The sequence below is a fragment of the Erythrolamprus reginae genome, chromosome 10, assembly GCF_031021105.1.
Source record: "Erythrolamprus reginae isolate rEryReg1 chromosome 10, rEryReg1.hap1, whole genome shotgun sequence".
Classification (NCBI taxonomy): domain Eukaryota; kingdom Metazoa; phylum Chordata; class Lepidosauria; order Squamata; family Dipsadidae; genus Erythrolamprus; species Erythrolamprus reginae.
Window position 1 is genome coordinate 11,935,379 of NC_091959.1, and position 12,494 is coordinate 11,947,872.

The 12,494-nt window shown below is 46.9% G+C and overlaps 1 protein-coding gene across 3 annotated transcripts in view; it reads left to right on the forward strand.

Annotated features, from left to right (window-relative positions):
* EFL1 (elongation factor like GTPase 1) overlaps window positions 1-12,494 on the forward strand; it is an 85,946-nt gene that overhangs the window by 22,428 nt on the left and 51,024 nt on the right. For all 3 annotated transcript variants that reach the window (XM_070762034.1, XM_070762032.1, XM_070762033.1), the window contains exons 13-15: window positions 246-391; window positions 5,019-5,197; window positions 7,126-7,261. In XM_070762034.1, the coding sequence (XP_070618135.1) occupies window positions 246-391; window positions 5,019-5,197; window positions 7,126-7,261 (461 nt within the window). The remainder of the gene's footprint in view (window positions 1-245; window positions 392-5,018; window positions 5,198-7,125; window positions 7,262-12,494) is intronic.

Here is a 12,494-nt window from a genome sequence, read left to right on the forward strand (position 1 = left end):
TAAATAATAATAATAATAATAATAATAATAATAATAATAATAATAACAACAACAACAACAACATGTTAGCAATAGCACTTTTTAACAGAGTCAACATATTGCCCCCATATTTATTAAAGTTGTTATCAGCTGGTCACTCATTAATTATTTTGTTTCTCAAACTGTCTTTGCCAGCGTGCAAGATCTCTAATTAGGAAGCGAAAGTCACCTTTCAAAACTCTCTCATTCTCCCCAATGGCACACAGGCCTTTGTCCCAAGAGGAGCTAGAGCAACGACGTGAGCGTGCGAGGCAGCGGCGGGCTGAAAAGTTAGCGACCGCTCAAGAGTCGGCTTCTGAGGAAATTGGAGGAAGTTTGATGGAGCCAACTTCAGAGGCAGAAGAGAAGCGAGGTAAGAGAAAGATCGGGATGAAATTGTTCATCTAGGCCAGAGGTGGGGAATCCTTCATGACTTGTGGACTTCAATTCCCAGAATTCCTGAGCCAGCCATGCTGGCTCAGGAATTCTGGGAGTTGAAGTCCACAGGCCATAAAAGGGTCTTAGTTCCTCATTCTTGATCTAGGACCATGATGGTGAATCTATGGCATGCGTGCCACAGGTGGCACGTGGAGCCATATCTGCCAGCACATAAGCCGTTGCCCTAGCTCAGCTCCGCATGTGCACACCAGCCAGTTTATTTTTGACATGTAGAAGCTCTCCAGAGGGCCTCCTGGGGCAGGTGTGGGGCGTTTTCGTCCTTCCCAGATTCCAAGAGAGCCTCTGGAGCCTGGGAAGAGTGAAAAACGGGCCTACTGGGCCCACCTAAAGTCAAGAAATGGGCCATTTTCGACCTCCAGGGTGCAGGAGAGACCGTTTTCATCCTCCCCAGGCTCCAGGGAAAACTCTGGAGCCTGCAAAGGGCAAAAAACAGGCCTACTGGGCCCACTGGAAGTCAAGAAATGAGCCATTTTCAAACTCCAGGGGACAGAGGAGGCTGTTTTCGCCCTCCCCAGGCTCCAGGGAAACCTCTGGAGCCTGCAAAGGGCAAAAACCGGGCCTACTGGGCCCACTGGAAGTCAAGAAATGGGCCATTTTCAACCTCCAGGGGGCAGGTGAGGCCGTTTTCGCCCTCCCCAGGCTCCAGGGAAACCTCTGGAGCCTGTGAAGGGCAAAAAACAGGCCTACTGGGCCCACCAGAAGTTGGCAAATGGGAGAGTGGGGGTCATGTGTGCAGGGGAGGGCCAGTACGGGAAGGGGGGTTACATGCCCCTGGACAGGGGAGATGGGGTGCATGTGAGGTATTAAATTATGGGTTCACCATGGGTTCACCTGCGGAAAAAAAGGTTCACCATCACTATCTAGGACAGTTATGGCGAACCTATGGCATGGGTGCCTCAGGTGGCACGCGGAGCCATATCTGCTGGCACACGGGCTGTTCCTCTGTCTCAGCTCCAAAGTGCATGTGTGTGACAGCCAGCTGAGTTTTGGCTTGCACAGAGGCTCTGGGAGGATGTTTTTGGCTTCCAGAGAGCCTCCAGGGGGATGGAGGAGGGCGTTTCTACTCTCCCCCTGCTCCAGGGAAGCCTTTGGAGCCTGGGGAGGGCGAAACACGAGCCTACTGGACCCACCAAAAGTTGGTAAACAGGCTATTTCTGGTCTCCAGAGGGCCTCTTGGGGGGGGGGCAGGGGAAGCTGTTTTCACCCTTCCCAGCAATGCCGTCTGGCGGGACCCATGGGAAGAGCCTTCTCTGTGGCGGCCCCAACCCTCTGGAATCAACTCCCCCCGGAGATTAGGACTGCCCCCACCCTCCTTACCTTTTGCAAACTCCTAAAAACCCACCTTTGCCGCCAGGCATGGGGAAATTGATTCCCCCTTGGCCGCTCCATTTTATGTATGGTTTGTTTGGGTTGTATGAGTGTTTTTAAATCAAGGGTTTTAAACTGTTTTCCTGTTTTAATCATTGGATTTGTATTTTGTATTCTTGTTGTGAGCCGCTCCGAGGCCTCGGAGAAGGGTGGCATACAAATCTAAATATGATGATGATGATGATGATGATGATAATAATAATAATAATATCATCATCATCATCGACATCGCAATCCCAGGGGACAGCAGAATTGAGGAGAAGCAGCTAGAGAAATTAGTGAAATACGAAGATCTAAAAATCGAGCTGCAACGACTCTGGCATAAGCCTGTGAAAGTGGTCCCAGTGGTACTTGACACGCTGGGCGCAGTGCCAAAGGATCTCAGCGGACATTTGAAAACCATCGGAATTGACAAAATCCCCATCTGTCAATTGCAAAAGGTCGCTTTACTGGGATCGGCAAACATAATTGGCCGCTACATCACGCAGTCCTAGGTGCTTGAGAAGCGCCCGACTGGTGATGAAATACGAACTCCAACATAGTGACCTCGTTTGCTGTATTGTATTGACATAATAATAATAATTGAATTATGGGTGTGGGCACTCGCGCTTGCACGATAGCGCACGCACATGCTCGAGGTAAAAAGGCTTCACCATCACTGATCTAGGAGATAAATGGTAACAGCAGAGGGCACTCTAGCAGTAGGTATGTTTCATACCTACTTTGTTTCAAAGTCAACCTCTGTGTTGGATCTTCAACTACACACATCTGGAAATTGCCAAACCATGTCTCGGCAGCAGTCCTCTGCTGGTCCGAGGTTCTCACTGTGATCCAGCCAGCTTTGGGAACACTGCAGCCTATATAAAAACATCGTGATAGCGTGTCAACAGCCAAATTTGGCACATGGCACTTTGCTGCGAGGAGTAAATTTGGGGAGCCTGTTTTCTCTCCAGCAGGCCTTTGAAGTGGTTGTGAGAAATAAGCCTCTTTTGTTTTACAGAGCAGATGGTTCCACGGGGCTTGCCAATAAGTTTTGTAGTTTTGGTCCTCCTGTTGAACCTCCCTGGATATTTACTTATGAGTGAATGCTGTCAAATTCATTTGCAGCACCCAGTAAGAAAGAGAAAAGTACAGCGATCCCTCGATTTTCGCGGGTTCAAACTTCGCGAAACGGTTATACCACGGTTTTTCAAAAAATATTAATTAAAAAATACTCTGCGGTTTTTTTTCTATACCACGGTTTTCCCCACCCGATGACGTCATACGTCATCACCAAGAGTCACTTCTCTCTTTCTCTTTCTTTCCTGTCATTCTCTGCTTCAATCATTTTCTCATTTCTCTTTTTTTCTCCCCTTTTTTCTATCATTTCTTTCTCTCTCTCTACCTTCCACTCTCCCCCCTCTTGCTCTCTCTCTCTCTCTCTTTCTCCCTCTCTCTCTCCCTCTCGTTGAGAACGCCTGCCCCGCCTCTCCTGCAGCCCCCTCGCTGATAGCTGGGACGAAAGCGCTCTCAGCTAAGGGACTGTGAAACGGGCGGGACGGGCATTCTCAAAGCGCTCAAAGTGGCTAGCGGCCGAATGAGGAGGATGAGAAGCCGTAGCTGCCAGCGCTGCTGTAGGAGGACCCGTGTCCCAAGAAAGCCGGTGAGAGGGGCGGATCGGGCTGGCGGGGGATAGCGTCGAGGGAGCCGGAGGCACTGGGGAGGCGGGGGCAGCCGACATTCAAAACAATCTTTGCCGGCCTCCGCACTTTCGTCGCTCCCCGCCCCCAACTTCAAGCCCGGCTCCTTGCGCTGCCTTGAAAAAGGGTGCGTGGGGGTAGTTTTTGGCTGTCCATAGCCAAAAATGGTGTTTTTACTTCCGCATCTCTACTTCGTGGAGATTTGACTTTCGCGGGCGGTCTTGGAACGCAACCCCCGCGAAAATCGAGGGAACACTGTAGTTGGCTTCACATTATGGTGGCAGCAATTAAATGTAGGCGCTAGCACATAACTGGTCCTGTACCAATTTTCCTTCTCTTTATTGATCCGGGTGCTGGTACCTTGGTGTTGTGATTCCGTCTGAGGCCCCTCAGGGAACGGCTGATCCTCTGCCGGCTTCCTGCTCAGAGGGGGAGGATGAGGAACAGGAGGTTCAGGCAGACGGGGAGGAGGAATCTCAGGCTGAGGGAGAGGGAGGACAGCCAGAGTCCCCCGAGAGGGAGCTCTCCCCAGCAAGCAGTCTGGATTCCTTAGATGAAAATGCACAAGCAATAATCGATCTCCGGCAGAGAAGAGCAACACAACGAAGGGGACAATTAGCCAGGTACTTTCAGCACTAAAGAGGCAACAGCTGGGTTTGGGTGTGGTGCTCTCTGGAAAGGCTGAAAAGGCAGACCCACCCTTCCTGGCTTGTGGAGTATTATCTTTGGGAGTCCTGGGACCTGGCTGTGATTTTTGGCGTCTTGGAATTCTGGTTTGTGACTTTGAATACTGAAACCTTGGGGGGGAAAGGTGTGGGTCTTATTCTCTACAGTGGTGGGTGTGCCAGCAAGAAGTCTGCTGTATTGTCTGGCCATCAGGACTCTGCTGTGAAGTCTCATAGCCTGCCTGTTGGGAAGAACAGGTTTTTCTCTGTGTTTATTTTTCAAACTATAAAGTGCTTTTGCTTTTACCAGCGTGTCTGGCTGCTTTTTCCAGTTGGTGTTGAAGTCTGGGGGCACCCAGACAGAACACTTGGAAAGGTATATTTATATTTCTACAGGATGCACATCCTGTAGAAATATATTGTTGCAATGCACATCCTGTTGTGGGTGGACTAAACAGGCCTAAATCAGATTTTTTCCCCCCAGAATATTTTATTTTTAATTGAACAATATTTAATCTTATTTAAAAAGTGTAACAATTTAAAAATATATACCAAGAAGAGGGGGAAATATGTTTTATACATATTTTATACTTGGGGACGCGGCGGCTTAGTGGCTAAGAAGCTGAGATTGTCGATCGAAAGGTTGGAAATTCAGCAGTTCGAATCCCTAATGTCGTGTAACGGGGTGAGTTCCTCTTAGCTTTTGCCAATGTAGCACACTGTTTCCCAACCTTGGCAACTTGAAGATATTTGGACTTCAACTCCCAGAATTCCCCAGCCAGCGATTCCCAAATCCAATTCCCAACATGGAATATTCTTCCTCCATCAGGAGATAACCAGCTGCCCGCTACTCAGTCGGAGGCCAACATCGTGGCTACGGAAGGAGAAGAGCTTGAAGCTAAGGAAGCTTTCATTGCTTTTGCGAGGGTCTTCAGCGGGGTCGTGAAAAAGGGGCAGAAAGTCTTTGTCCTTGGACCAAAATACGATCCTGCAGAGTCGCTGTACAAGGTAAGCTGCTGAGATAGTGCCATATTTCTGGGGCTAGAAGACTCACCGGATTATAAAACGCAGCTTAGTTTTGGGGGATGAAAATAAGAGAGGGGGGATTTTCCTACCAGGAAAAGCGTCCTGATTAGCGTCCTTGGTCTGGTCAGCTTCAGCGCACATTAGTTTGTGGGTTTTGAGTGCTTTTTATCTCCTGCTTGGGAATTAAAAAACAGATTCTTCTTCCTCCTTCTCTTCTTCCTCTTCTTCTGCTACTTCCTCATCTTCTTTCTCTTCTTCTTCTTCTTCTTCTTCTTCCTCTTCTTCTGCCACTTCCTCCTCCTCCTCCTCCTCCTCTTCTTCTTCTTCTTCTTCTTCTTCTGCCTCTTCTTCTTCTCTTCTTCTTCTTCCTCTTCTTCTGCCACTTCCTCCTCCTCCTCCTCTTCTTCTTCTTCCTCTTCTTCTGCCACTTCCTCCTCCTCCTCTTCTTCTTCTTCTTCTTCTTCCTCTTCTTCTGCCACTTCCTCCTCCTCCTCCTCCTCCTCTTCTTCTTCTTCTTCTGACTCTTCTTCTTCTTCTTCTTCTTCTTCTGACTCTTCTCTTCTTCTTCTTCTGACTCTTCTGCCTCTTCTTCTTCTTCTCTTCTTCTTCTTCCTCTTCTTCTGCCACTTCCTCCTCCTCCTCCTCCTCTTCTTCTTCTTCTTCTTCCTCTTCTTCTGCCACTTCCTCCTCCTCCTCCTCTTCTTCTTCTTCTTCTGCCTCTTCTTCTGCCTCTTCTTCTTCTTCTTCTTCTTCTTCCTCTTCTTCTGCCACTTCCTCCTCCTCCTCCTCTTCTTCTTCTCCTTCTCCTTCTCCTTCTCCTTCTTCTTTTGCAATAATTGTTATTGCTTTTCACATTTTTATACCTTAACATTTCCAAGCAGATTTACAGTGATCCCTCGTTTTTCGCGGGGGATGCGTTGCAAGACCACCCGTGAAAAATGAATTTCCATGAAGTAGAGGAAATATATTTTTTTAATGTATTTAACGAGTATTTGGACTTTAAAAACCCTCCCTTTGCATTAAACAGTCATTCTATAATGTTTCTCAGCTGGGACTACATGTGATATCCTACCAGTTTCTTTAATAGAGTACAGTAGTACTGTAGAAGAATTTTATGCATTTTTAATGGATTTAAAATTTTTAATGGATTTAATGGATATAAGCCCCCTTTGAAAACCCGTGAAATAGCGAATCCGTAAAAGATGAACCATGAAGTAGTGAGGGAATTACTGTATATACATTGGTATTAATGCTTGTATAATTTATATATATTACATTGTTTTTCCTTGTTTCTCTTTTCTTCCATGTCCATCTATTAACTCTTACTCTTTCTTTTTTTTAGTCCATTTGTACCATTTAGCCCCTATATTATGATACTCAGAGTCTTTTTGACCGTTCAGTTCCATCATTAATATGTCCATCTCACCACAATCATAAATTTGTTTTTCATAATTTCCTTCTCTGAAGGTGTCTGGGGATCTTTCCAGCGTTGCATATAAATAATTTTGCCGCTGTTCCAATGTTTAACATTATATACTTAATATTTTGGGGGTATTGTTTATTACTACTTGTCTCCTCATCCTTCATATCACCCATCTCCTCCCACTTATGACTGCATGACTGTAACTTGTTGCTTGTATCCTTACAATTTATATTAATATTGTTTCCTGATTTCTTATTTATATCCTATAACAATCATTAAGTGTTGTCACTCATGATTCTTGACAAATGCATCTTTTCTTTTATGCACACCGAGAGTATAGGCACCAAAGACAAATTCCTTGTGTGTCCAATCACACTTGGCCAATAAAGAAATCTACTCTTTCTATTCTATTCTTTGGGGAAAACTTTGTTGAAATCTGTAGAAATCAGCAGTTCTTGAGTGCCTCATTTTTTCTCCTTCCCTTTAGCTTCCTCGGGGATGTTCTCCTGCTGATCCTCTGCCATCCGTGCCTCATTTAGCCTGCTGCACATTGGAGAACCTCTATATATTAATGGGGAGAGAGCTGGAGGAATTAGAGGAAGTGCCCTCGGGGAATGTGCTCGGTAGGTGAAATAACTTTTTTTTTCTATTGAGGCTTCCATGACTATCACACACTCAAGACAGATGTTCACAGAGCAAGCCTAACAAACCCATGACTTCTTCATAGTTAAAAACTCTCTACCGTGTTTCCCCGAAAATAAGACACTGTCTTATATTAATTTTTGCCCCAAAAGTTGTGCTACATCTTATTTTCGGAGGGTGCCTTATATTTCTCAAATAAGATAAATTCACAGGCAGAGAAGCTCACCCCCCCCCCCCAAAGAAAGTGTACCGTACGGTACACTGATTACGGTACGGTACCTGTCAGTATGGCACCCACACACACAAACGACGGCACTTATATGGTACAACAGTATACTCCTGCTATTGCAGCTTCCAGCCACTAGAGGAACTACAGTCTACGCACTGTAGTGGAGACTGTAATGGCGGTGAGACAGCAGCAGACTGTGTCTGCTGTACTGGACGGTACAAAGCGATGGAAGGGGCCATCAGGGGACGCCACATTATTATGGTACCGCTATGAACAGCTTTGAACGGTACCGTATGTTTTTCCACCGTACCGTTTGTAAACTTGACTATGCCTTATTTTTGGGGGGTGTCTTATATTAGCAAATTCTGCAAAACCTCTGACATGCCTTACTTTCGGGGTACGTCTTATTTTTGGGGAAAGAGGGTTTGGATGGATAGGATAAATATCTCTACTGTCCAGTGATGGGCTGCACTTACTTTGTATGCCGGGGTGCCTCCGGGCAGGAGGCAGTTGTGGACAGGTGGGCAGGGGTCGTGGGCAGGGGTTGGGCATATGTGCCCTGTGCGAGATTTGCTTCCTGCACAAGCGCAGGAAGGGAAATCTCGCACGAGGACGCGTATGACCGCAAGATTTTGACAGGTTTTTTGCCGGTTTTTTTGCTTCTGCCCTCATGCCCTCATCACCTCGAGGTTCGACTACTGTAACGCTCTCTACATGGGGCTACCTTTGAAGAGTGTTCGGAAACTCCAGATCGTGCAGAATGCAGCTGCGAGAGCAATCATGGGCTTCCCCAGGTATGCCCATGTCACACCAACACTCCGCAGTCTGCATTGGTTGCCGATCAGTTTCCGGTCACAATTCAAAGTGTTGGTTATGACCTATAAAGCCCTTCATGGCACCGGACCAGAATATCTCCGGGGCCACCTTCTGCCGCATGAATCCCAGCGACTGGTTAGGTCCCACAGAGTTGGCCTTCTCCAGGTCCTGTCGACGAAACAATGTCATCTGGCGGGACCAGTCCTGATCTCTGGGGGGGAGTTGATTCCAGAGGGCCGGGGCCACCACAGAGAAGGCTCTTCCCCTGGGGCCCGCCAGAGGACATTGTTGACGACATTTCAGAGGTAGCCCCATGTAGAGAGCATTACAGTAGTCGAACCTCGAGGTGATGAGGGCAGTATGTCTGTGTTGCCGAGGAATTCTGGGAACTGTAGTCCTATTGCATGTGAAGGACACGGCGGGGCTAATGTAACAAGTAATTGAACGGATAAGAAACCCTAAACTTTGCTAAATGTTAACCCAAGCAATGAAAGTGATCCAGTTCCTTATATACCAGTGATGGCGAACCTATGGCACGGGTACCACAGGTGGCACATAGAGCCATATATGCTGGCACGCGAGCTGTTTCCCTAGCTCAGCTCCAATGTGCACGTGTGTGCCGGCCGGGTGATTTTTGGCTTGCACAGGCTCTGGGAGGCTGTTTTTGACTTCCAGAGAGCCTCCAGAGGGATGGGGGAGTCGTTTTTACCCTCCCCCAGTTCTAGGGAAGCCTTTGGAGCTTGGGGAGGGCAAAGCACGAGCCTACTGGGCCCACCAGAAGTTGGGAAACAGGCCATTTCTGGTCTCCAGGGGGCCTCCGAGGCATGGGGGGAAGCTGTTTTCGCCCTCCCCAGGCATTGAATTATGGGTGTGGGCACTCGCACATGTGCAATAGTGCGCACCCATGCTCTTTCGGCACCCGAGGAAAAAAAGGTTCACCATCACTGTTATGTACCGTACTTAATGTGAATGGTGTACTGCGTATTCCATGTCCGTTGTTCTGTTTTATGTATTTTCAAAGTAAATTTTTACTTCCTTCTCAAAGATGTGGGAAACTAAATTTACCTTCCAACTCCTTGTTTACCATGGAAACTTGAAATTCTTTCCAGATGTCCTTTTCTCCCCCAACCTATTTGATTTGAGAACGCTGTCTTGGAAGCCATGTGATTCTCATTTCTTTTCATCAGTGTTGGAGAAAATGATGAATATCAGCACGATATTCATCAAAACTGGTTTTGATTAGGTATTTTGGGAAAACTTTAGTAGCTCGCTGGGTTATTGTTTTGGGGGTTGTTTTTTTAAAAAAATATTGGCTGGAATTTGGATTTGTGAGAACTTATAAGTGATGGTTTTCTTGCATCTGCAAAAAAAAAACCCCACAATTTTAAACACGATCTTGTAGTTGAATGTTTTAGATCCTGGGCTAAAATTTATTTATTATTTATTAATCGGATTTATATGCCGCCCTTATCCGATTAGGATTGATGAGTCAAAAATCCCCTTTCATGGACACTTGCAACTTTTTCACTCTTCCAGCCAGTGTGTTGGCATTCTGTAAGCTTCATCCCCAAAAAGAGTGGGGGAAATGATGGTCAAAATCAGAACCAAAACAGCCCAAAATATATCCACAAAGTTACCAAGATGTGAGCTAAGTCGAAGGAGGTCTTTCCTATTTTTCTGCCTCCATCATTTCCACAAAGTTGTCTTTTGGGAAAACGAATCCGTTCCATCACTCCATCAAGTAGTTTCTCATGCCTTTATTTATTGATTGGTTTAGTTTGGTTTGGTTTGATTTGATTTGATTTGATTTGATTTGATTTGATTTGTATGCCGCCCCTCTCCGCAGACTCGGGGCAGCTAACAGCAGTAAAAAAGACAAATATAACAAATCTAATATACAGTGATCTCTCGATTATCGCGAGGGTTCCGTTCCAAGACCCCTCGCGATAATCGATTTTTCGCGATGTACGGTTGCGGAAGTAAAAACACCATCTGCGCATGCGCGCCCTTTTTTCCATGGCCGCGCATGCACAGATGGTGGAGTTTGCGTGGGCGGCGGGGAAACCCCGATCTTTGTCTGCTCGCTGCTGCTGCGGCCGCCCAGCAGCTGATCTGCTCGGCGGCAGCAGCGAGGAGCCGAATTGGGCTTTTCCCTTTGCGTGGGCGGCGGGGAAACCGGGATCTTCGTCTGCTCGCTGCTGCTGCGGCCGCCCAGCAGCTGATCTGCTCGGCGGCAGCAGCAGCGAGCAGACGAAGATCGGGGTTTCCCCGCCGCCCACGCAAAGGGGAAACCCTGGCTCCTCGCTGATGCCCCCGCTGGCCCGCCCACCCGCCGCCCGCCAGCAAGAGGGGGAGAGATAGAGAAAGAGAGAGAAGGAAAGAAAGAGATGAGAGAGGGAGGAAGAGAGTGTGAGAGAGGAAGAAGCAAGATAGAGAAAGAGAGAGAGAAAGAAAGATGAGAAAGGAAGGAAGAGAGTGACGTCATCGGGTGGGAAAAATCGCGATATAGCGTTTCGCGAAGATCGAGATCGCGAAAATCGAGGGATCACTGTAAAAAGTAATTTTAAAAACCCCAATTTAAGAGACCAATCATACAAACAGACATACCATGCATAAATTTTATAAGCCTAGGGGGAAGGGAATATCTCAATTCCCCCATACCTGACGACAGAGGTGGGTTTTAAGGAGCTTACGAAAGGCAAGGAGGGTGGGGGCAACCCTGATATCCAGGGGGAGTTGGTTCCAGAGGGTCGGGGCCGCCACAGAGAAGGCTCTTCCCCTGAGTCCCGTCAAATGACATTGTTTAGTCGACAGGACCCGGAGAAGGCCAACTCTGTGGGACCTAACCGGTCGCTGGGATTCGTGCAGCAGAAGACGGTCCCGGAGATATTCTGGTCCGATGCCTTTGTTTTTGCACCAAAATATTTTTAAAAGAAGGGGAAATAGAGGAGGAAGAAGAGGACGCAGCAGCAGCAGCAGCAGGAATCTAGGCCACTGAAAAAAGAGGAATGCTGTTAGCAATTCTTAGTTTGCAGGGAGAGATACTGGATATTCCATCTTGTGGTATATATTTGTGTATCGGTCTCTAAAATGTAAAACATCTGTCAGTGGTGACTGTTTTCAGGAAGAATTTAAAAAGCCAAAACTCCCAGCCAATGACCTTTGGGAAAGCTTAATGCTGATTCAGTATCAGATTTTGAGTGGAGACATTTGTGTTGTTTTTTAATTGTGTCCTCTCTTCCATGGATTTGCTATTGTTTTCATCACTAGGCTATCCAAACATTTTCAAAGTTTAATTCCCCCACACCATGAGAACTGTAAAGCACTATAAATCTGTATAAAGCCAAAATCCTATTGCTATCATTCTTAATTCACAGTCAAGACTGTTGTCTATGTACGGTCCACCTTCTTTTACATTCTCGTGTAAAATTTGGAAGGTGGCTTTTTTGGAATGGATATGGATGGAATAGTTGTATATTATTAGGATTTGACTCCTTTTTATGCTAAGAATACACATATAAATAACTTCTGTTGATGAGCCCCAGATCGGCGCAAATTAATTTTAGATTTTAGTCTAATGAGCTACGGTGGCGCAGTGATTAGAGTGCAGTTCTGCAGGCTACTTCTACTGACTGCCGGCTGCCTGCAATTTGGCAGTTCAAATCTCACCAGGCTCAAGATTGACTCAGCCTTCCATCGTTCCGAGGTGGGTAAAATGAGGACCCAGATTGTTGGGGCAAGATGCTGACTCTGAAAACTGCTTAGGGAGGGCTGTAAAGCAGTACAGTACAGTGGTACCGCTACCAAAGAAAGAATGCCTCTACTTACGAACCTTTCTAGATAAGAACCGAGTGTTCAAGATTTCTTTGGCTCTTCTCAAGAACCATTTTCCACTTACCATTTCCACTTTCCAAGTCTCTGAAACTGTAACCAGAAAAGGCAGGGAGAAGCCTCTGTGGGGCCTCTCTAGGAATCTCCTGAGAGGAAACAGGGCCAGAAAAAGCGGGGAGAAGCCTCCGTGGAGCCTCTGTAGGAATCTCCTGGGTAGAAAGAGGGCCAGAAAAAGCGAGGAGAAGCCTATTTGGGGCCTCCCTAGATATTTCCTGGGAGAAAACAGGGCCGGGAAAGGTGGGGAGAAGCCTCTGTGGGGCCTCTTTAGGTATTTCCTG